General features: G+C 35.1%; 2 protein-coding genes across 2 annotated transcripts; both read right to left on the bottom strand.

The window, feature by feature from the left end:
• Positions 1 to 15,272: 15,272 nt before the first annotated feature.
• Positions 15,273 to 16,658, bottom strand: PGRI_095180 (putative secretory lipase; the record flags this gene model as incomplete). Its single annotated transcript, XM_040797231.1, has 1 exon — positions 15,273 to 16,658. The coding sequence occupies one exon, from the start codon at positions 16,656 to 16,658 to the stop codon at positions 15,273 to 15,275; it is 1,386 nt and encodes a 461-aa protein (XP_040649793.1).
• Positions 16,659 to 19,835: 3,177 nt separating this feature from the next.
• Positions 19,836 to 22,888, bottom strand: PGRI_095190 (bifunctional ornithine acetyltransferase/N-acetylglutamate synthase; the record flags this gene model as incomplete). The annotated part of the gene is made up of 5 exons (XM_040797232.1): positions 19,836 to 20,279; positions 20,332 to 20,464; positions 20,517 to 20,966; positions 21,416 to 22,348; positions 22,410 to 22,888. The coding sequence occupies 5 exons, from the start codon at positions 22,886 to 22,888 to the stop codon at positions 19,836 to 19,838; spliced, it is 2,439 nt and encodes an 812-aa protein (XP_040649794.1).
• Positions 22,889 to 23,579: the final 691 nt, after the last annotated feature.

Consider the following 23,579-nt stretch of genomic DNA (forward strand, 5'->3'; position numbering starts at 1 on the left):
TAACTTTACTAAGAATATATATTAAACTGTATATAATCTTACTAATAGGAAAGGCTTAGACTCTTATCGACTTAGGAGTAATAAATAATTTTATAAACCCTAGGTTCTAAGAAGCCTAATAAGTCTTTACTAAACTATTATTGTATATTATCCCTATTATAGGACTCGATAGAGAAGTTCTCTTTAGCGGAGTAAGCGAGGAAACTATTATACTACTAATATCTATCTATAGATACCTAGAACTAATTAAGTTTAATATTCTAGAAATAGGAGACTATAATATTGTTTTAGAAGTTCTATAGCTTAGAAAGTATAATTTAAGTATTAATTAGTAATTAGGATAGATTACTTTCGATAGGTATAAATATATAGAATAGTATAACGACTATAAAACGCGTTAGAAGAAGTCTAGCTAATAGAGTAAGAATAGATAGTCTTAGAAGAAGAGGACTAGGGTATTAGTTATAGGCGTCGCTCTAAATACTATAGAACAGTTACCCGGTATATTTGACTAGGAACTAGTAGAATACGTGATTATTAAAAATAAAAAGCTATATATAACTAGTAACGAACCCTGGATTCTAGATAAATACTAAGAGTTTATAGATATTTTTATAGTACCTACTGATAGAGTGTTACCTAAATATAGGCCTTTCGACTACGAAATTAATATAATAGAGGGTACTAAACCTACTTTTAAACCTATCTATTAATTATTATAGAAAGAATCCTAAATACTTAAGGAATATATTAATAAGAACTTATAGAAAGGTTATATCTAAGCCTTAAAGTTATTAGCCGGATACTTAATTATCTTTATACTAAAGAAAGATAGGAGCCTTTAACTCTATATAGATTATCGATATCTAAATTCGATTATTATTAAAGATTGATACCTATTACTTTTAATCTATAAGATATAAGACTAGATCGGAGGAGCGAAGTACTTCTTAAAATACGATATTACTAATATATATTACTATATCAGAATCAAGCTAGGCTACGAATAGAAAACGGTATTTAGAACTAAGTTTAGATACTACAAATATAAGGTTATACCCTTTAGCCTCACTAATATATTAGCTATATTCTAACGCTTTATTTTTAAAGCGCTAGAGGAATATCTTGATATCTTCGTTATTATATATCTAGATAATATCTTAGTATTCTTAGTAACCTTCGAAGATTATATTAAATATAATAAGCTAGTACTATAGAAGTTAAGAGAAGTAAAGGTTACTTTTAAACTTAAGAAATGCGAATTCTATATCTAAGAAACGTTATTCTTAGGATATTGTATTAGCTTAGATAGACTTAGAATAGAGGAAGATAAGATTAAGAGTATTATAAAATAGCTAATACCTAAGACTATTAAAGAAGTATAATAATTTCTTAGTCTCGCTAACTACTACTAAAAAATTATTAATAGATATACTAGAGTAGTATTAGGACTCTATTAACTTACTAAGAAAGACTAGAAATTTGAGTAAAATAAAGTAGTAGAAGAGTCGTTCTAATAACTTAAATAACTCTTTAGCTAAGGGATGATTATAGCTATATTTAGCTACGATAAACTAATTATTATAGAAACAGATATATTAGACTACGCCCTAGGAGCTAAACTAATATAGCTAGGACTAGATAGGAAATATTAACTAATTATATTCTAGTTAAGAAAGATGATACCCGCGGAACTTAACTACAATATATACGATAAAGAACTATTAGCTATAGTATTAGTATTCTAAGTCTAGAGAGTATATCTAGAAGGAGCGAAATATATAGTAATAGTTAAATCTAATTATAAGAACCTTACCTTTTTTACTACTATAAAGGTTCTTACATAATAACAAGCGCGATAGGCGGAAACCCTTATATAATACGATTTTAGAATTAAATATTATAAAGGAATGGAAAATAGCTAAGTAGATGTGTTAAGTTAGTGACTAGACTATAAGTTAGGTACTAAAATAGTAGAATCTACTATACTAAGATAAAACTTAGATAGTACTATCTTATATAATAAATAGTTACTAGCTACAATAGTAGAGGTCGAAGATAGTAACCTACTATAATAAATTAAGAAAAAACTAGAAATAAATATAATTAATTAACTCCTTAGAGAAAATAATAAACTTGTTAAAGATAAAAGTAGTCTATTCTACTTATATAGATTAATCTATATCCTAGTTAAACTCTAGGAGGAAGTAATTAAGAAATATTATAACGACCTCACTTATAAATATATAGGAATAAAAAAGATAGTAGAATATATTTCGCGAAATTATTATTTTCTAAATATAAACCATAAGGTTAGATTCTATATCTAAGGCTGCGATATGTACTAAAGGAATAAGCCTATATAATATATACCCTATAGAGAATTATAGCTATCTAAGATACTAACTAACCTATAGGAATAGATCACTATAGACTTTATTATAAAGCTACTAGTCTTAGAAGGATACGATATAATTATAGTTATAGTCGATAGGCTCACTAAATATACTTATATAATTCCGACTATAGAAACTATTAACGTAGATTAAATAGCGAATATAGTCCTATAATATGTAGTTATAAACCACAGACTATTGGCTAAAATCATATTAGATAGAGATAAATTATTTATATTAAATATATAGTAATCCTTCGCGGATTAGATAGGTATTAAGCTTAGACTCTCTATAATATACCACCTATAAACTAATAGTTAAACTAAAAGAGTAAACTAAACCCTAAAGTAGTATCTATAATACTATATAAACTACTAATAAGATAACTAGGTAGGACTGTTACTAATAGTATAACTAGCGTATAATAATACTATTTACTCTACGACCTAAGAATTACTATTCTTTACTAATTATAGGTACAACCCTATAGTTTATAGATAACTAATCGGTAAAGTAGCTGTAGTAGAATTAACGAGACTAAAAGCTAATAGGCTAAAACAGTTATACCTATAATTATCTAAAGATATCGACTTTGTTAATCTATAGATAAAGAAGTATTATAACTAAAAATACGAAAAGGGACCTAACCTAAAGGGGGGAGAAAAGGTTTATCTTTTACGCTATAATATTAAAACTAAGCGACCTAATAATAAATTAGACTACCTATAGTTAGGACTATTCGAAATTAAAGAAAAACTAGGATTAGTTAACTATCGCTTAAAGCTACTAGAAAGTATATAAAAACTCTATCTAGTATTTTATATCTCGTTACTTAAACCTATACTAAATAACGCTAAACTTGTAATAAATATAGAATTAGAGGAGGAAACCGAAAACGAATATAAGGTTAAAGAAATCCTAGAAATAAAGTAAATAAGCGGAAAGCCTTACTACTTAGTAAGATAGAAGGGGTATAATACCTCTAAAAATACTTAGGAACCTATTAAGAACCTAAGGGGCTACCTTTAGCTAGTTTAACAGTTCTATTAGAAGAATCGCTAACTAGGAAAGATAGGTCTATCCTCTCTAAGATAGAAGGGGATAGGGGACTAAATATCTAGGTTAGAGTAGGATCCTCTAACGTAGTAGTAAGGGCTTAAGTATTATACTTATTAGCGAGGCGATCTAGCTTAGTAAGATCCTTAGTAGATAGAGGATCCTTAGTATCTAACTACTCTATTAATATAGAATCGTAATCTAATATCTAATTATTCTAGGAATATAAGAATTAGCGCTATTTATATAAATGTATTATTTTTATTATTATATCTATTTACTATTTTTTAGCCTAGGTAAGCTCTTTATTAATTTTCTGCTACTTACGTAATACCTTTTACTACTTAGTTTTACTATAGAACCTTTTTATATATTTCCGACCCTAACGAGTATATTTAGCATAGTTATAGTACTTAGGATCCGCTATATAAAAGATACTATAGGAAAAGCAATATTTATAGGGGTATTTAGTAACTAAACTATTTATTAGAATTAATTAATATTAAGTAAGTCTATTTTATTTATAAGTCGCGTTATTAACTAGTATAGTATAAAGGGTATATAACTAGAGAATAAGAAAAAAGGGAAAAAGAAAAATAACTAATATTACTTACCTAAGGGGTAGTTAATAGCTTTAAAGGGCTTTAAGGACGAAACCCTAAAGGAGGGGGAGATAATATTATAGAACTACCTATTACTAATTGATAGTACCCTACCGGGTATATAGATAGGCTACCGAGAGCTAACTAATCTATCTATTAGCAGATCACGTATAATATCTAATACTCTAGTGTCCCTAAGTATTTAGGAAAGAGAAAACCTATTTACGCTTAGTAAGTAGAAGTATAATTAAGCCTAATCAGACTCCCTGCTAGGAGGTTTCTAGTATATATATACTTTAGGGTATCAGATATTACCTATATTAGAAATCGCTATATATAGAACTAGGGATACGTAACTATAACTCCTATATCGACTTAGAGAAGTATACGTAAGAGTATATAGCGACTCTAGTAGTGACTCTAAAGAGTTACACTAGGAGTAGGAATTGAAAGATATATAAGGACACTTATTTATATACTTAGTTTAGTTCTTCGTCTTTAATTATATATTATTACTTATATTTACCTTTTGGACTACTATAACTCTTTACTTGATTATAACTTGATAACACTTATAAGTAGACTAATACCCTAGTATAGATCTACTCGGCGCTCTCACTAGTATCGTTCCTCGATCTCTTAATAGGACTTAGGCTATAGTAAGGCCTTACAGGCAATAGCTTAGTTACAATAGATCGTTGACGTTGGATATACGAGGAGTATTAAGGCAAGTATACCCGGAACCCATCTAACCTAACTGTGACCAGTTAGCAGTGCGTAACATTAGGGTTCCGGATTAGGATAGAAGGAGTGGAAAGTTTATATAGTTTGTTGTTATTGTTTGCTAAAGCCTATAAAAGGCTTTAGAGACTCGATTCTTTCTTCCTTCTTTCCTTTTCCTCCCTATACTTAGGATTTTAGTGTTACGGACCTATCCGTCACTAATCAGTAGAGACCCACTAGGCATACCAATAGGCTATCAAGAGCTAACTAGCAGACCTATTATTAGATCATATATAGCATCCTATACTCTGGGAACCCTAGGTATGTAGGGAAAGAAAAACTACGATTATACTTAGTAAGTAAGAGCCTGATCTGCCCTAATCAGACCTACTCCGCAGAGGATTTCCGTTATATACGTTACTATACGTATTAACAAACCTCTACTACTATAAACTACTATCCTAGGCTAAGACTGTATATATAATCCTATAGGTAGTAGAATAGTAGACAGTCGAACTATAGAATCTATTATTAGGATTCTACTATACTACTCTCTACTTATCTATATAGGAAGAACTTAGGGATATATAAGGATACTTATTTATATATCTAGTTTAGTTCTTCGTCTTTAATTATATATTATTACTTATATTTACCTTTAGACTACTATAACTCTTTACTTAATTATAACTTAATAATACTTACGAGCAGACTAATACTCTAGTATAGATCTACTCGGCGCTTTTACTAGTATCGTTTCTCGCTCTCTTAAATAGGACTTAGGCTATAGTAAGGCCTTATAGGTAATAGCTTAGTCGCGATAGATTGTTAACGTTAGATATATAAGGAGTATTAAGGTAAGTATACTTAGAACCTATCTAACCTAACTATAACTAATTAATAGTATATAATATATTAAAGACTATCTTAAATTAAGTTTTAAGTTACTACTAATATATCTTAACTTAGAAAGAAAGTCTTAACTAAAACGGTCTAAGATAATAATCCTAACTCTAATATTAAGAGGGATAATAGGATTAAGATACTAAAGGAATAGGTAAAGACTTTATTAAATAAACTTTAAGAGTAAGAAAAGCATAATACCTAAGTCAAGGACTATCTAGTATAAATATATACCTAAGTTACTACTTTAATACTAGCTAGTACTATCTAAGGGCTAGCGTTACCTAAGGCTAAATATTTCGAGGGAAATTAAACTAAGCTTTAAGGATTCCTTACTTAAATAGATATATACCTTAATATAAATAAAGCTAAGCTTCTATCTAAAGCTAATAAAGTGATTTTTATATCGACCTACCTATATAGATAAATATAGAACTAGCTTAAACTATATATTTAAGATTATTATAAAAAAGTACTAGGAGATTAGTCCGCTACTACTATAGATATCTTTAGTAACTATAATAACTTCTGTTAATATCTTAAATAAACTTTTAGAGATATCAATATAACTCGAATAGCTAAGCGTAAGCTATAGAAAATTAGATAATAAACTAGTATATTAGTCTATACCTCTAAATTCTAGTAAATTATATCCTATCTAGATCTACTTAATTAAGTATATATCCTATACTTTAAGGTAGGACTTAAGCTAGATATTAAGGATAAACTAGTATAAATTAATAAGCTTAAAACCTTAGACTAATTTATCGCGATTATAGTTAAGATCGATAATTATATTAATAAGCGACAATATAAATAATAAGAGATAGACTAATAGAAAAAGGGTAAAAGTTATAAATTTAACTATTTTAGTAATAGGCGCTATAATAGAACGCTCTAAAACCCTAATCTATATAGCCTAAAACTAATAGAATTAGACACTACTTAAGATAAGTAAAATAAGTATTAATAGAAAAACCTCTACTTTATATATAAGAAACTAAAATACTATACAAGGGAATATAAATAGAAGAAACTATATAAGAAATAGTAATATATATAAGCAATACGTAAGGAACTATATATAACCTAAGAAGTCGAATAGGACTACCTAAAGATAGATTCTTTAGAAGATCTCTTAGTAAGATAGGGTAACCTAAGCCTAGAAGAGATATTAGTAAGTAACTTATATATTAAAGGGTTAGCTAATAAGCTATATATCGATTATCTAAAAATTAACTAAGAAATAGTAGAAAGTTAAAAGTAGATATAATATAAGACCTAAAACAGAAGAAGTTATAAGGCTAGAGAAGAAATAAAATAAACTCTATAAGACTACTAGAGTCTTAAGACCGTAGCTATAAGGCTAGAATAAACCCTAGCCCTACTTAGACTTAAGAAATAAGTAGAGCTACTAGAGATATATAACCTATACTCTAAAGCTACTAAGAACCTAAGAATACCTACTATAATCCCTAAAATACTACTAAACAGTCCTAAGAACTACTAAGATAATAAAGAGGCTAATAATAAGCCTATAGGATATCTTAAAAGAAAGATATAGCCTAGTAGACTAGACTAGTACCTTATTAATACTATTAAAGAAGGCGATAATCTAGTAAGATACCCTTATAAAGATTCTACTTACGTATATAAAGGATATATACAATACCTAAGATATAGTAGAATAGCTAGTATTATATACTATAATAAGATATATACTACTTATAGGTCTAGTAAGCTAAATCTTAATATTAAACCTTAGCTACTAAAGTAGATAAAGAAGCTATAATAGAACTAAGAATACTAAAGAGTATAGTATAATAGCTAATAAATATATAACTACTAAAGCCGTCCTATAATATAGTTAGTAGTAACTTTACTAAAGACGTATATTAAACTATATATAATTCTACTAATAGGAAAGGCTTAGACTCTTATTAACTTAGGAGTAATAAATAATTTTATAAACCCTAGGTTCTAAGAAAACTAATAAGTTATTACTAAACTATTAATATATATAATCCCTATTATAAGACTTAATAAAGAAGTCCTTTCTAGAGGAGTAAGCGAAGAAACTATTATATTACTAATATCTGTCTATAAATACCTAAAATTAATTAAGTTTAATATTCTAGAAATAAGAGACTATAATATTATTTTAGGAGTTCTATAGCTTAGAAAGTATAACCTAAGTATTAACTAGTAGTTAAAATAGATTACCTTTAATAAGTATAAGTATATAGAATAGTATAATAACTATAAGACGCGTTAGAAGAAGTCTAACTAATAAAGTAAGAATAGACAGTCCTAAAAGAAGAGGGTTAGGGTATTAGCTATAAGTATTACCCTAGATACTATAGAATAGTCACCCGATATATCTAACTAAGAACTAGTAGAATATATAATTATCTAAAACGAAAAGCTATATATAACTAGCGATAAACCCTAAATTTTTAATAAATACTAAGAATTTATAGATATTTTTATAATATTAGCTAATAAGGTATTACCTAAATATAGACCCTTCAACTACAAAATTAATATAATAGAGGGTACTAAACCTACTTTTAAATCTATTTATTAACTATTATAGAAGGAATCCTAAATACTTAAGGAATATATTAACAAAAACCTATAAAAAGGTTATATCTAAGCCTTAAAGTTATTAGCCGGATACCTAATTATTTTTATACTAAAGAAAGATAGAAGTCTTCGACTTTATATAGATTATTAATATCTAAATTTAATTACTATTAAGGACTGATATCTATTACCTTTGATTTATAAAATATAAAATCGGATTAGAGGAGCTAAATACTTCTCTAAGTATAATATTACTAATATATATTACTAAATTAGAATTAAGCTAGGCTATAAATAGAAAACGGTATTTAGAACTAAGTTTAGATACTATAAATATAAGGTTATACCTTTCGGCTTTACTAATATATTAGCTATATTCTAGCGCTTTATTTTTAAAGTATTAGAGGAATATCTTAATATCTTCGTTATTATATACCTAGATAATATCTTAGTATTTTTAGTAACTCTTAAAGAATATATTAAGTATAATAAACTAGTATTATAGAAGTTAAAAGAAGTAAAGGTTACTCTTAAATTAAAGAAATGCGAATTCTATATCTAAGAAACGTTATTCTTAAGATATTATATTAGCCTAAACGGACTTAGGATAGAAAAAGATAAGGTTAAAAGTATTATAGGATAGCTAATACCTAAAACTATTAAAGAAGTATAGTAATTTCTTAGTCTTACTAACTACTATCGAAAGATTATCGATAAGTACGCTAGAATAGTAGTAGGACTCTATTAACTTACTAAAAAAGAACAGAAGTTCGAATAAGATAAAGTAGTAGAGAAATCGTTCTAATAACTTAAGTAACTCTTTAGCTAAGGGACGATTATAACTACGTTTAGCTATAATAAACCTATTATTATAGAAATAGATATATTAGACTATACCCTAGGGGCTAGACTAATATAACTAAGACTAAATAGAAAATACTAACTAGTCACTTTCTAGTTAAGAAAAATAATACCTACAGAACTTAACTATAATATATATAATAAAGAACTATTAGCTATAGTATTAGTATTCTAAATTTAAAGAGTATACCTAGAAGGAGTAAAATATATAATAATAGTTAAGTCCGACTATAAGAACCTTACCTTTTTTACTACTATAAAGGTTCTTATATAATAATAAGCGCGATAGGTAAAGACCCTTATATAGTATAATTTTAGAATCGAATATTATAAAGGAATAGAAAATAGCTAAGTAGATACATTAAGCTAATAACTAGACTATAAGCTAAGTACTAAAGTAGTAGAACCTATAATACTAAGGTAGAACTTAGATAGTACTATCTTATATAATAAGTAGTTACTAGCCGCAATAGTAGAGGTCGAAAATACTAACCTACTATAATAAATTAAGAAAGAACTAGAAACTAATATAATTAATTAACTCCTTAGAGAAAACAATAAACTTATTAAAGACGAAAGTAGTCTATTTTATCTATATAGGTTAATCTATATTCTAGTTAAACTTTAAGAGGAAGTGATTAAGAAATATTATAATAACCTTACTTACAGATATATAGGAATAGAAAAGATAGTAGAATATATTTCGTAAAATTATTATTTTCTAAATATAAACTATAAAGTTAGATTCTATATCTAGAGTTATAATATATACTAAAGAAATAAACCTATATAATATATACCCTATAGAGAATTATAATTATCTAAGATACTAGCTACCCTATAGGAATAGATTACTATAGATTTTATTATAAAGCTACTAGTCTTAGAGAGATATAATATAATTATAGTTATAGTTAATAAGCTTACTAAGTATACCTATATAATTCTAACTATAGAAACTATTAATATAGATTAAATAGCGAATATAGTCCTATAATATATAGTTATAAACTATAGACTACTAGCTAAAATTATATTAGATAGAGATAAGTTATTTATATCGAATATATAGTAATCTTTCGTAGATTAGATAGGTATTAAGCTTAGACTCTCTATAGTATACTACCTATAAACTAATAGTTAAACTAAAAGAGTAAACTAAACCCTAAAATAGTACCTATAATACTATATAAACTACTAGTAGAATAACTAGGTAGGACTACTACTAATAGTATAACTAGTATATAATAATACTATTTACTCTATAACCTAAGAATCACTATTTTTTACTAATTATAGATATAATCCTATAGTTTATAGATAACTAATTAGTAGAATAGCTGTAGTAGAATTAGTAAGGCTAAAGGCTAATAGGCTAAAATAGTTATATTTATAACTATCTAAAAATATCGACTTTATTAACCTATAGATAAAGAAGTACTATAACTAAAAATACGAAAAGGGACCTAACCTAAAGAGGGGAGAGAAGGTTTACCTTTTACGCTATAATATTAAAACTAAGTAACCTAGTAATAAACTAGACTATCTATAGTTAGGACTATTCGAAATTAAAGAAAAATTAAAATTAGTTAATTATCGCTTAAGACTACTAGAAAGTATATAAAAACTCTATCTAGTATTCTATATCTTATTACTTAAACCTATACTAAATAACGCTAAACTTATAATAAATATAGAAATCGAAGAAGAAACTAAAAACGAATATAAAGTTAAAAAAATTCTAGAAATAAAACGTATAAGTAGAAAACTTTACTACTTAGTAAGATAGAAAGGGTATAATACCTCTAAAAATATATAGAAACTTATTAAGAACCTAAGGGGCTACCCTTAGCTAGTTTAATAATTCTACTAATACTAGTAGCGGAGAAAGCTAGGCTGTTTTAGAAAGATACTAGAAAATTAGTAATCTCTACTAGTATTTAATTAAAATTCGGATAATTAGTAGTAGTAGTAAGCCGCTTAAAATTAAAGGTAGAAGGAGAAGCCTACCTTAGGGACGTTTATTTTTTATTAAGAATTCAAAAGAGCTTAGTATTATACTCTAATATTTTAAAACCTTTTTATTTAAGGAAGGCTATCTATTTATATAGTCGACACTAATAAGATATAGCTTTTTAATATTATTTTTATTTATTTAATACCCTTTAATATAGTTCCGTAAGATACGCCTATAATTTACTTAACTTAGGCTTTAATAAATCAAGTTCGTTTTTATTTATTTTAAGGTCTAAAGAAAGCTTATCCTTAGTATAATATAATAAATCCTATTCCTAACTAGTATAGAAGTCATACTTATATAAGCGACTAGTATAAGTATACGCTATATATTTAGAATATTAGCGAGATCGATCTATTAAGTAGGCTATACTAGCTATTTTATAGTAATTATAAGAAATAGTAGTAGTAAAACTATTATCCTTAATATAATCTACTTAATAATAGTAAGCTTCGGAGGAGTTAAATAGAAGCTTAAGGGTAAGCTTAGATATAGAGTTAGCCTTACGTTTAGGTATAATAAGTATATATTAATTTAAGGAAAAAGAAATCTATTACCTACCTAAGGGGAAACTATAGATTTATAAGTCTTAAGGACGAAACTCCTAAGAAGAGGGGAGGTAATATTACAGACCTATCCGTTACTAATTAATAGAGACCTACTAGGTATACTAATAGGCTATCAAGAGCTAACTAGTAGACCTATTATTAAATTATATATAGTATCCTATACTTTAGGAACCCTAAGTATATAGGGAAAGAAAAACTATAATTATACTTAGTAAGTAAGAGCCTAATCTACCCTAATTAGACCTACTCTATAAAGGATTTCTATTATATATATTACTATATATATTAACAAACCTCTACTACTATAAACTACTATCCTAGGCTAAGACTATATACGTAATCCTATAGATAGTAGAATAGTAGATAGTTAAACTATAAAATCTATCATTAGGATTCTACTATACTACTCTCTACTTATCTATATAGGAAGAACTTAGGGATATATAAGGACACTTATTTATATATTTAGTTTAGTTCTTCGTCTTCAATTATACATTATTACTTATATTTACCTTTAGACTACTATAACTCTTTACTTAATTATAACTTAATAATACTCACAAGCAGACCAATACTCTAGTATAGATCTACTCAGCGCTCTCACTAGCATCGTTCCTCGCTCTCTCAAACAGGACTTAGGCTACAGTAAGGCCTTATAGGCAATAGCTTAGTCGCGACAGATCGTTGACGTTAGATACACAAGGAGTATTAAGGCAAGTATACCCAGAACCTATCTAACCTAACTGTGACCAGTTAGCAGTGCGTAACATTTAGTTAAAATATACTCTTCTCTTTAAAAAGAACTAGCTAGTAATATAATACTAAGTACTACTCTTAACTCTATAAGTAGTAAGGTTATATAGACTATCTTTATAATTAGTCCTAGCCCTACTTTACCCTACTTCCCGTTCCTTAGTATTATATAAGCTAAGACTCGACTTAAACCGAACTAAATCTAGCTTAACTAATTAGAATAGTTAGGACTTAATAGAACTTAATAAACTATAGTAAGTAGCTAGTTACTACTATACCTAATAATAATAAAGACGCTCCTAATTATAAAACCTATACTTTAGACCCGGAGACCTTAATAAGATTAGTAGAAACTAACGAGAATAATAATAAGGATAACGCTAGAGAGGAATTATCCTCCCTATATAAATAGTTAATAAAGACCCCCTCTTAAAAGAGATTCTAGGAACTTATCCGCTAATATAAGCGATTAGAGTATTAATACTAGGAGCTTAAGGACGAAGTTATAGTCCTTATAGTAGAGTAGGCCGACTCTAATAAAGTAATTAAGAACCTCTAAATTAAGTATAATAAAGCGATCGCTTATTATAATATTATAATTAAAGACTATAGTAAGCTTATATTCTAGCTCCTATACTAGGATAATAATACTAGAATTCTAGTAGAGGTAGTAGTTAGTAAGAAGACTATAAAAATACTAGATACTCTAATACTTAGCGATAGTAAAGAAGTCTAGTTTAAAACCTAGGAAACTATTATATATTAGAAACTAAAGGCTAATACTAACTACTACCTATAACTAGTTTACTATAAACTCTATATTTAGAGTTATTATAAAGGTAAAGTCTAATTATATATTATACCCTAGATAAGTTCTAATTTAAGTAACCCCTATATAGATACTAAGGATATAATTACTTACTTAAAGACTATTTTTATAAACCTAAATTAATATACTAAGGCTTATACCGCTTACTATAAGTTAATAATAAAGCTAAAGGATAGCTTTACTAACTTCCTAGTAGAATTTATATAGCTTATAGAAGAGGCTACTATTATTAAAGAGAACTAGAAGTATAATTTATATTTAAAGTTACTATACCTACTATAGAGTTAGGTAATATAGGTAGTAAATTAAGATACTATAAACTTCGAAAAGTTCTCTTAAACCTACTAAAGTATATCCTATAAAATTAGCCTTTAGTAGGAAGTAAAGGCTAACTCTTATATATAACCTACTATAGCTCTAAGTAGTAGTATAAGAGTAACTATAAGATCTACTTATAACCCCTATATAAAACGCGAAGGGAGTACTAACCCTAGAAGACTCTTAAGTACTAAATAAGATATCCTAATAAAGGAAGGAAGATACTTTAACTATAAAGAGTAAGGATATATAATATATAATTATCTTAAGAAGAAGCTAGTTAGTACTATTATAGTAGCTACTCCCTATATCACTCCCTATATGATAGAGCCTAATAATAAAGAAGATAAGGATTAAAGAAAAGTCGATACTTAGGCTAATACTTTTTACTTTTATTTCTCTTTTTTCATATATCTACTATTAGCTTTTATATCATCTCGACGGGGTCCCAACGAGGACGTCGGGCTTTTTTTCAGCCGGCATTATTAGGTGATTAGTCACTTTCCGGAGTTAAGCCCCGTCGCTAGTTAGAACTGAATAGCATCCTTTTACCTTCTCCTATAACAGTCCCCGAGACATACCCGCCTGTTCTAATTCGGAAATAGAAGAATGACGACATCGAGCGGGGTAGTGGTCATCATATAAGGAGTGAAGTTTCGTTCAAATTTGGGGAAATCTTCATTCGGCCATATGCCATGCTACTTACAGAGCCTCTCGTTTCATCCAAGTCTCTGTATCTCTCAGTGATATATAGAGTGCTTTTCCTGTTTTTCCAGGCTTATCCAAATTCTTTCTCGGGACTCTGCGGGCGATTCGTTTTCGAATAGCAAGACAGTTAACAAAAACATAAAAACATACAACAGTATGTCTAAGGCCGTGGTCACCTAGCGCCTACAGTTCGGGCATGGGCGGCTCGCCGCTCTATTCAGAGCACTTAGGGCAGATATTCACCCACCTGAATATTCCTCACCCGAATATTCAGCCTGTACAGCAAAAGGTACATTTTTCAGTATGGCTAAAAGCGACAAGTATCCTTCTTTTCTCCTCCGTTTTCATCTCCAGCCTGGCTTTATCACTCCAATCTCGATTTGTCACAAGCAAGATGCGTACCAAGCATGACCTAACGTTAAATATATGGCCAATCTCGTGGATTTCGGGGAATATAGTTATAATAAAATCTAGCGGGTAGTGCTGCGACGAACAAGATCTGGTTATTGTTATGAGTTACTTATTTTCGACTAGTAAGTCTTAGCCCTAGGAGTAGAGAAGCAAATCGCTAAGTTATGCCTCTATCCCTAGTTTTACCAAATTATATCTATAGTCCGTCATTGCGTCGGAAATATAGAGGTTTGTAACATGGAGTTTGGGTAGGCCTGGAAGATGTAAGTGTTCTATCACACTAGAATTATAAAAAAAGTAAATGGATATAATTAATTTGCGAAGACCGAGATAGATGGAGCAGCCCAGTCTCCATGGATACAATGTCGCTTAAATATGAGTATCTGTTGGTGGTTTCCATTCTAGTGTGGCTCTCATTCTAGCCTATGGTATGTATAGAATTAATGCAAGCTGTTTTATCATGAGGAATAGACCTCTGAGTTCGATGTGTTAGGATAAGTAGTAATTAGTCGTCTATGAGCTAGAAATAATCTAAACATATCAAAGATCTAGTATTAAACTAGACTGATTCAGTACGGCCATGTGAGCAGCATCAAATGGGCCAGAAACAGCCGTCTTGCATTCACCACTTGTGCTCTTCCCCTCGAAACGCTCACGCAGAAAACGCAGCCAGTCGGGGGAACTAGCTGTGAGCAGATCACCGTGATCGATGCCTGGATACAGATTCAGATGTGCCTCATTACCGAATCCACAGGTGTCATTGAAGGCGTTGGTGGTGATCTGAGGTAAGATAGTGGTATCTGCCAACCCCTGAACGATCAAAAGAGGTTGCTCTGCTTTGGATCCCATGGCCGGAGCATTCATTTGTTGCCATTTAGAGAAGTCTGTGCTGTTCCTGAGTGCGGCTGTGCTGGTTATTATTTCCTCGGGAGAGAGCCCGAGTCCAAGAGCCAAAGCGCCATCGTTGCAGGATTGCGTGATGTCCGCGATCTGAGCTCGTTGCAAGAGCCTTTGCGAGAAGACTGACATATCCGCCGAGGGAATAGCACGTCGAAGAGCAGTGGACAACCATAAGAATATATACGTGATATAGTATGTGTTATAGTTGGACTTTGGGAAGATTGTCTCCGCTGTAAGAAGAATCAAGTCATAAAGTTTCGAACCTGGCGCTACGGCCACGGTTCCTATGTAGTTACCGGCTGCTGCTCCAGACTTGATGAGGGGACTTTCAGATAGCTTCCAGACAGCTCCCCCTCCCTGAGAGTGGCCAACACTTGCCCAGTTGTCGGTGAAGGTGTTTTTAAATACTTTGCGAGCAGCAACCATGCCATAGTAGAGATCATTGGCATGCGCCGGGAAGCTACTGTATTCGTGCTCGATATAATTGTTCCCAAGTCCCGCGTAGTCTGGGGCAACAATGGCATATCCATTTCGGGCGAGAATACTCCAGGTATCGTAGTCGTACAGTTTAGATGTCGAGGAAGGCGGACATCCCGCGAAAATGCCAATGGAGCCGTGGGCATAAGCAATGACAGGATATTTTCCATCCCGGCGAGCCGAAGTGTATGGAATTGCAATAAATCCGGTAGCAGGCACCACGGTTCCATTCAAGCTGACAGAAGTATACTGGTATTGATAGGCGGCAAGTCCATAAATTACATTTAGAGATGAACCGTTCAGAGGTCGAAACTTGAGGAGGTCGCCAGGCTTTGACGATGAGAAGTTGCGAGCAGTGGCGTAAAAGTCGAAATCAAAATCCGTTCCGAACATCTCGATGTCCTGCTTTCGTCCCTCGCTAAAGGCCCGTTGGCAAGCAGCATCGCATCCGAGGGATGTGAGAGTTGAAGTCGATGCATTGAAGTTTGCGGCGGGCTTAGCCACTGAGAGCGAGACAGTCGACAGGGCGAGAATGATGTTGAGAAGCATTGAGAAAGATGGCTGATTTAGACTTTGGAATAAACTGAGGAAGCAAAGTGTTGCAATTTGCAGCACTTGGGTTTTGAATACCCGACCCTAGCTATGGGGTGACTACGAAGGGGTCGGGAATGAGCCTCCAGATGACCTCATTAATTTCTTTAGACCCGAGGTGCTACGTTAATCCATTCCTAATTTGGGCTCCTGAACTCTAAGATGCGGGAGGTAAGCACTAGATTTAGTATATTAAGCAACAAGGTGTCCTGGGCAATGATGGATACTCCACGGTGGAGAAAGCATAGCCCAAAAGGTCCACTGCTGATATAGAAGGGCAATTATCATTGGCCGATGGACAATGATTAGGCGTTCAGCGACCTCTCTCACATGCACTGCCGGGGCATCTTGGGTGTAGTAGGAGACGCCTAGGAATCAACACCGGTCCCCATGGCCACAAGCACAGAGGATGGAAGAAAGGTTTGAGATTTTCATGTTGGAGAAGGTCAATAAAGGCGCTTGTGTAGCTCTGCTGAAGGAGGTATTCTTGGATTGATTGGCGAACCGATATATCCGACTTCGAAAAGAAAGACTATGGATCGTATTAGGAAATAAGTGGATCAATTCCAGGAGGGGGCCGGGGGCTCGGTCCGCTCGGTCCGCTCGGATGCGACTGATCTTAGGCCACCTGGAGGGTGGGGCTATAGTCGTACCTGTTATTGCCCTTTCAACTTCTAGTCACATCATATGCTGACCTGATAGAAATATAATATAACTATAAGTTCTGTACGCCTAGGGTCCTTCTCAGTGGTAGTCCATCCGGGAGAACAAAAAAGGTCATCAGTTAAATTCAGTTTTAATTGTTGGTAATTGTTGAAGTACCCCATGCGTTCGGCCACAGGAGAGCTCTTCAATTGTGGTTGCTTCCATTGTAGCGAGGTATTCGTTTATGCGCCTCTTCTTTAGTCAAAGTCTTCACTACGTCCATAATAGCGACAGTGAATCTATTTTCCGCTGTCAGCTCCGATCAGGATCAGTTTAGGCCACCAAGTTGGGACTTAGACACGAGTGGGAAGCTCCTTGGTGAATCATAATAACTTTACCAATCGCATGGCCTTGCGCCGGTGATGGTTCAGTCAACTTTCTGCCCTATCAACTCTCGATGGTAGGATAGTGGCCTACCATGGTGGCAACGGGCAACGGGGAAGTAGGGTTCGATTCCGGAGAGGGGAGCTTGAGAAACGGCTACCACATTCAAGGAAGGCAGCAGGCGCGCAAATTACCCAATCCCGATACGGGGAGGGAGGGAAAGTTAGCCGAGGGGCCACGTCAGCCTTAAGGGGTATTGAGGGCGATCGGGTGAAGAATAGAGGGGTGTCAGGGCATTCAGGTAAAAAGGCTGAAGAGCAGAAGACTGGGCTTCCCGAACTAAACAAAAAAGAATTCAAAACAAAAAACATACAACAGTGAGGATTCGCTGGTGGTCACCCACCCAACTACTAACTCACCGGCGTGTGGCTTAAGTACGGCTGAGCGGACGGGAAGCCCTGTTTTCCACACCCTATGGTCGTATGTGATTGATATCACACTGCGGAGGATGATAGAATCAAAATTGGTGGTGACAATAGGAGGGCAAGGAATGCTTATAGGGTGTGAGGCGTTATTGCGCCATAGATAGGGGCCGCGCGACCGCCCAACTTTATCGCCCGGCTCCCCTAAGGATATAGAATTCGTGTACAATTTACAATATCATAACTGAACTCTACTACTACCAATCTACCGGGCCATATGTCCATCGTACTAAGAAGATATTGTATCAAGTGAAATGTGAATTAGGGGGTATCTCTATCGAAGGTTCGAGGAGAAACGATAGGATATCGGATTTTATTTCTGATTTAAAGTAGAAACATCTAGAAAATAACTGAGAAAAGAGCGTGGAGTAGATGTTTAACAATATAACAGTTCTTCCTAGCCTACGAACCATAATTGGCACTTAAGGATCACCGTGCCTTAGACGAGTAGCCCAGTCGTGGATGAACTCACGATCTTCTTTAGTCGCGGTAGACATTGATTTACCCTCAAACAAGGCCCCGGTTGTGATCAAGTGTAATAATTTAAAACCAAGATGCCGTCGATCATCTAGGTTAGAGCCGTCAAATACAGCCAAGCAATACTGGGGGTGAAGCGGGTTGAGTGAGCTCTCAGGTGTTTTGAGAAGAGCAGCCCCGTGAAGGAGCTGATGTTTTCCTTGTTTGAGAAAGTCCTGTAGGTCAGAAGACTGGTGTTCATTGACGGCGGGAATCCTGCGTCGTTCACTCGAGTGCTCAAATATAGGAAACTGAAGAACCCCGGGAGAACAGGATGCTAGTCTGTCCCAGATGCTTGATACAAATTCTTCGTGATAGACTTGCTTCACCCAGTTACAGGATGACTGCTTAGTGGTTGTCCTTTGAGTCACCCATAATGTGAGTCGTAGGTTCCTAGCAGCAGCTCGCAATGAATCCACGCCAGATAGGTTTGCCAAGGGAAGCAATTTTTCCGCGTTAAGATCTGGATACACCGATGGCACAGGAATATTTGTTTCAGCCAGATGCTGCAGAGTACGTATTGCACTGAATGATGCCGTGATGCATGAAACCTTTCGTACGATGCGAAAGTCAGTTGGCCGGAAGTATGATTGGAATGAAATGTGAGCACAGATAAACTGGTCACTGAAAAAATCTGAATCCTTCCTCCATACACCCGTCCAAAGTTTCTGTAGACGAGAGATCAAATATCCCGTGACCAAGAGCGGATTTCCTAGATTGAATAGAGCCAAGAGTCTGATGGCTTGCTGATTGACATTGTGATCCCCGGAGCCTAGTGGCCTGAGAATTGCAATCAACTCACTCGTAACATCAGGGAGTATCAGATGTCGGAATGAGAAGAAAACCTCATTTGTATCTCTAATGACGGATCGTTGCTTGCGCGAGGGTGATTGCCGAGGCTGCAATTCTTGAGTGCCACGTTCACGAGGACTAGGCAGAGAACTGATGGTTGTACTATTCGTTTTGTGAGAAAGCAACCGAGTGATCTCATTTCGATGTACATTGAAAGCCCAGTCACATATAAAGTCGACAATCAAACACAATTGTAGTGCAGAATCATGTCGCTGAATACTTCCGTGCCAAAGGTCGATTATACGCTGGGTTTGTGTTAGTAAGGGATATAGATCTCTTCAAAGAACCTTACTGTTTCATCTGCTCTAGGAACACACCCATAGAGTCTCCATTCATCCCCACTGAAAGCCAAGAACCAAACTAAGCTGTTTTCTTCCGGCTCTTGCCTTCTTTTTCTCAAAGCCTTTTGAATATCGAGAAGTCTTTTAATAGGAAACGCAGTCTGCTTCTCGATAGCCGTAAACCCGGATGTTTGAATCTCAGACTTGGCTTCAATTATCAGGAAAGGAAACAAAATATGGTCTGCGTCCTTTACTGGACAGGAAACTAGGCTTGGATGACGTCGAAGGCCAGCACTGAGTATTGGTGTTCTCCGAAGTCCAATGACCCTATCGGGGTACTTTGTTCTGATCTCAGGAACGGAAATATCTGTAATTCCTGCGTGCGGCTGTCCCGCAAATATGGCGTTCTTGTCGATGGCCTAAAAAGCAATCATTAGCTACCCGATGTTCTGTAATGGATTTGATGTTTACCCCATATCCATCAATACCGCTTTCACTGCACTGACAAATACCCATCTCTCCGTGGGCTGTTTGCACTCTCTCCTCGTTTGGCGCAATTGGCGCACAGAACTCGGGAGCCCATCGTCGCTGTTGACATTTCCGACTGGAATAATATTAGAATTAACCCAAAGTTGTATTTTCAATGTTTTACTCACCACTCTATGTCTTCCTCAAAAAATTCTAATAGAGGGAACTCCGTCTTGGACCTCCAAGTCCACTCGTTGGCTTCAAGATCACGGCAATCATATGCAGCGGAAACAAGACGATTAACCTTGTTCACTGTTTTTGCCCTCTGTATCCCCTTCGGGGTATTGGTATGTGTTTGCTCCAGGTAAGTGTTATACTTAATGTCTTCAATTTTGCGGATGATGGTGAATATAGCTAAATTCTGTTCCGGCCAACGAGCCGGGGAAACCGGCCCCTCAAACTTGATTTTGTATTTATCAATCAACGCTCGTTCTTCCTGGCTGGAGAATCTTTTCTTTCTAGGCGGTTGCTCCATCGGGACATAAATATTTAGTAAAAAGCAAGCTTTGGTCGAAAGCGCGGATGGCTCCGGAACACCCCCGATTTTGAAGGACTCATAGTGAGGGGGAAAGACCACGCTATTTTTGATCACACGCTAAATATGGCCCAATGCACAGCCGCCTACGATGCAGCTAGACTGCCTAGTTCATTTTCATCAACTCAAACCTGTGGCGGTGCAGATTTAGTTACATTCGCAGTGAAGCGCAGCACCTATTATCGGAAAGCCTATGCCCTATAATATCTTGAACTAGATATTAGTCTCTACTTGCATATATGATGCTAGCCATAGGGTGAGCTACCATCAAATATTAGTACTAACATAATAGGTCATGACATCGCGTTTTCATGATCATGTCAACTAATTAAACTAACTGGTCTGATTACTGTCTCAAGCATCTGCTATCCATTCATCTCTAATTTTATAGACACTAGGTACATCTAATAATTTCGCCGGACCTCAGTAACAGTTCTCGTCTACGCCGTTCTCCTGATGCACCTGTAAACTACCGAGTCAGGTTCTACCTACCGAATTTCAACTCCCGAGTTCATTGAAATGAAATCATGCGTCATATCGCACGTCCAATAAACTGCCTCCTCGGGCGCAATATCCTCAGACATCCCATGCCTCAAGTCCACGATAGTTTCTAGATCTTCTTCCTCCATGATCTGTTTTATCTTTGCCTCATCAACGGGCACCGGTACCCCGCGATCTAAGAACTTGACAACCTCAGAGCCATCCATGAAACTCACAGATGTCTGCTCGGGGATGATAATACCCTTTCCGGCGAACGGAGTGTCCAGAAGCGAATATCCAAGTGCGGCCAGAATTCCACCCCAATTCGGGTCTAGTCCATATATCCCCGTCTTCCAGAGTACAGAACGTGCGATCACCGACGCAATATGATGAGCTGCATCATAAGATGGCGACCCACGGACCCGAATCGTGATGAATTTCGAGGCACCCTCGGCGTCCCGTACAACCAGCTTAGCCATTTCAGACATGAACCCGTTGAGAACGTGCTGCAATGCGACAAAGTCGGCCGACGGCTCTGGAGAGACGTCTACCGCGGGTTGGTCAGAAGATGCAGCTGCTCCATTGGCAAACATAGCGACCATGTCATTGGTGGATGTGTCACCATCGATGGAAATACAGTTATATGACTTGGATGCAGCACCTCGAAGGAGGATCTGCAGGGCGGTTAGTGTAACTGGAGCGTCTGTGCAAATGATTCCTAGCGTGGTGGCCATGTTCGGATGGACCATACCGGCGCCTTTGGTGAGACCAGCGAGGGAAAAGTTAGTTTTCGGTGCAGAAGGCAAGGTAAAGGTCCTTGACATCAATTTCGGATACGTGTCGGTTGTACTTAAGGCGACCGCGGCCTCGAGCCAGTGACCATGTGTATTTCCCATATTTTGAGCCAATTTAGGTATATGATTCAGAATGTTGTCAATCGGTAGTCTGTTCAGTCAGTCAGTGTGTCTCTTAAGGGTTGATATTTGGAATGTAGAAACGAGCTTACCGCTGAGCACCTGCGCCTGTATGCATAACCATCAGAGATGATCCCTCATCGGCAGTGCCGGTGGATATACATTTCGCGGCTCGGCGGCCCATGGAAATTGCATCATCAAGTCCCGCCTGTCCGGTAAGAGTATTGGCGCACCCCGAATTCGCAATGACGCCTCGCAGTCCAGCACCATTGGTACGGCGCATAAGCTCGCGGGTGACTGTCACAGACGCAGCGCAGAATTCATTCTTAGTCAAGACTGCGGCGCCCGATGCCGGTGTATCTGAGGCAACGATGAGCAAGTCTGGCTGAATGTTATCGGCAGGCTTAATCCCTGCGCGAGTGCTGCCCACTTTGAACCCCTTTGGATAACTCCCCGAGGTCGGGATCAACCGCTCCTTATTGGCGGGAATTGGCCGACCTCCATAGAGCTCGAATTTGTCGAACTTTGTCGAAAAGGCACGGAACTGCGGGCTGGTTAGACGGAGTGGCATCCTGGGTGAAGGAGAGAATCCGAAAGCGACAGATACCCCTAAATAAGTAAAATAAATGTACGTGGCCAAAACGCGACCCACTGCGGGTTTGACCCCGGAGCTCTGGAGCCCCAAGGTCGGTGGAGTTGCTGACTACAGTACCTTGGCATCCCCGGGGCACTGGTAGACAAAAAAGGGGGTATAGAACCTTCTTCAGATGGCAATGATGAAAAGAGATGCCAATTAATAAAATCAGCGCAAAAAGCGAGATCTGCGAGGAGCTGAGTGAGGAGACTTGACAAAGAAAACTCCGATTGTGGGATTTTCCAGTGAGGGGCAAACAGATTGTTTTTGAGGAGATTTTCTAAGCGATTCGCCTAGCATATCCCGACACACCATGCCGATTTGTCTCAAGGTAACATTCCCATATAGAAAAAGAGGTAAATGCTAGTCACGTAGGAGCGAAGGTTCATAACTCCGAAGCTATTCACACTTCCTGAATAGGTAATTTCTCGGGTAGATGGGAGATGAAATTGTATCGTCACAGGTGCGACCGTGGGTCCCCGTACGACAGCACAGTGCGAACGCACAATATGTAGTACTGTAAAGAACCTGAAAATAAGTATGTTAGTACTTCGTAAAGAGATTAAACAAAAGAGAAAGCACGAAGCTCATTAGCAAAGATCGACGAAATGCGAACTATATATGTTGT

Source organism: Penicillium griseofulvum, assembly GCF_001561935.1.
Source record: "Penicillium griseofulvum strain PG3 chromosome Unknown contig_16, whole genome shotgun sequence".
Lineage (NCBI taxonomy): Eukaryota > Fungi > Ascomycota > Eurotiomycetes > Eurotiales > Aspergillaceae > Penicillium > Penicillium griseofulvum.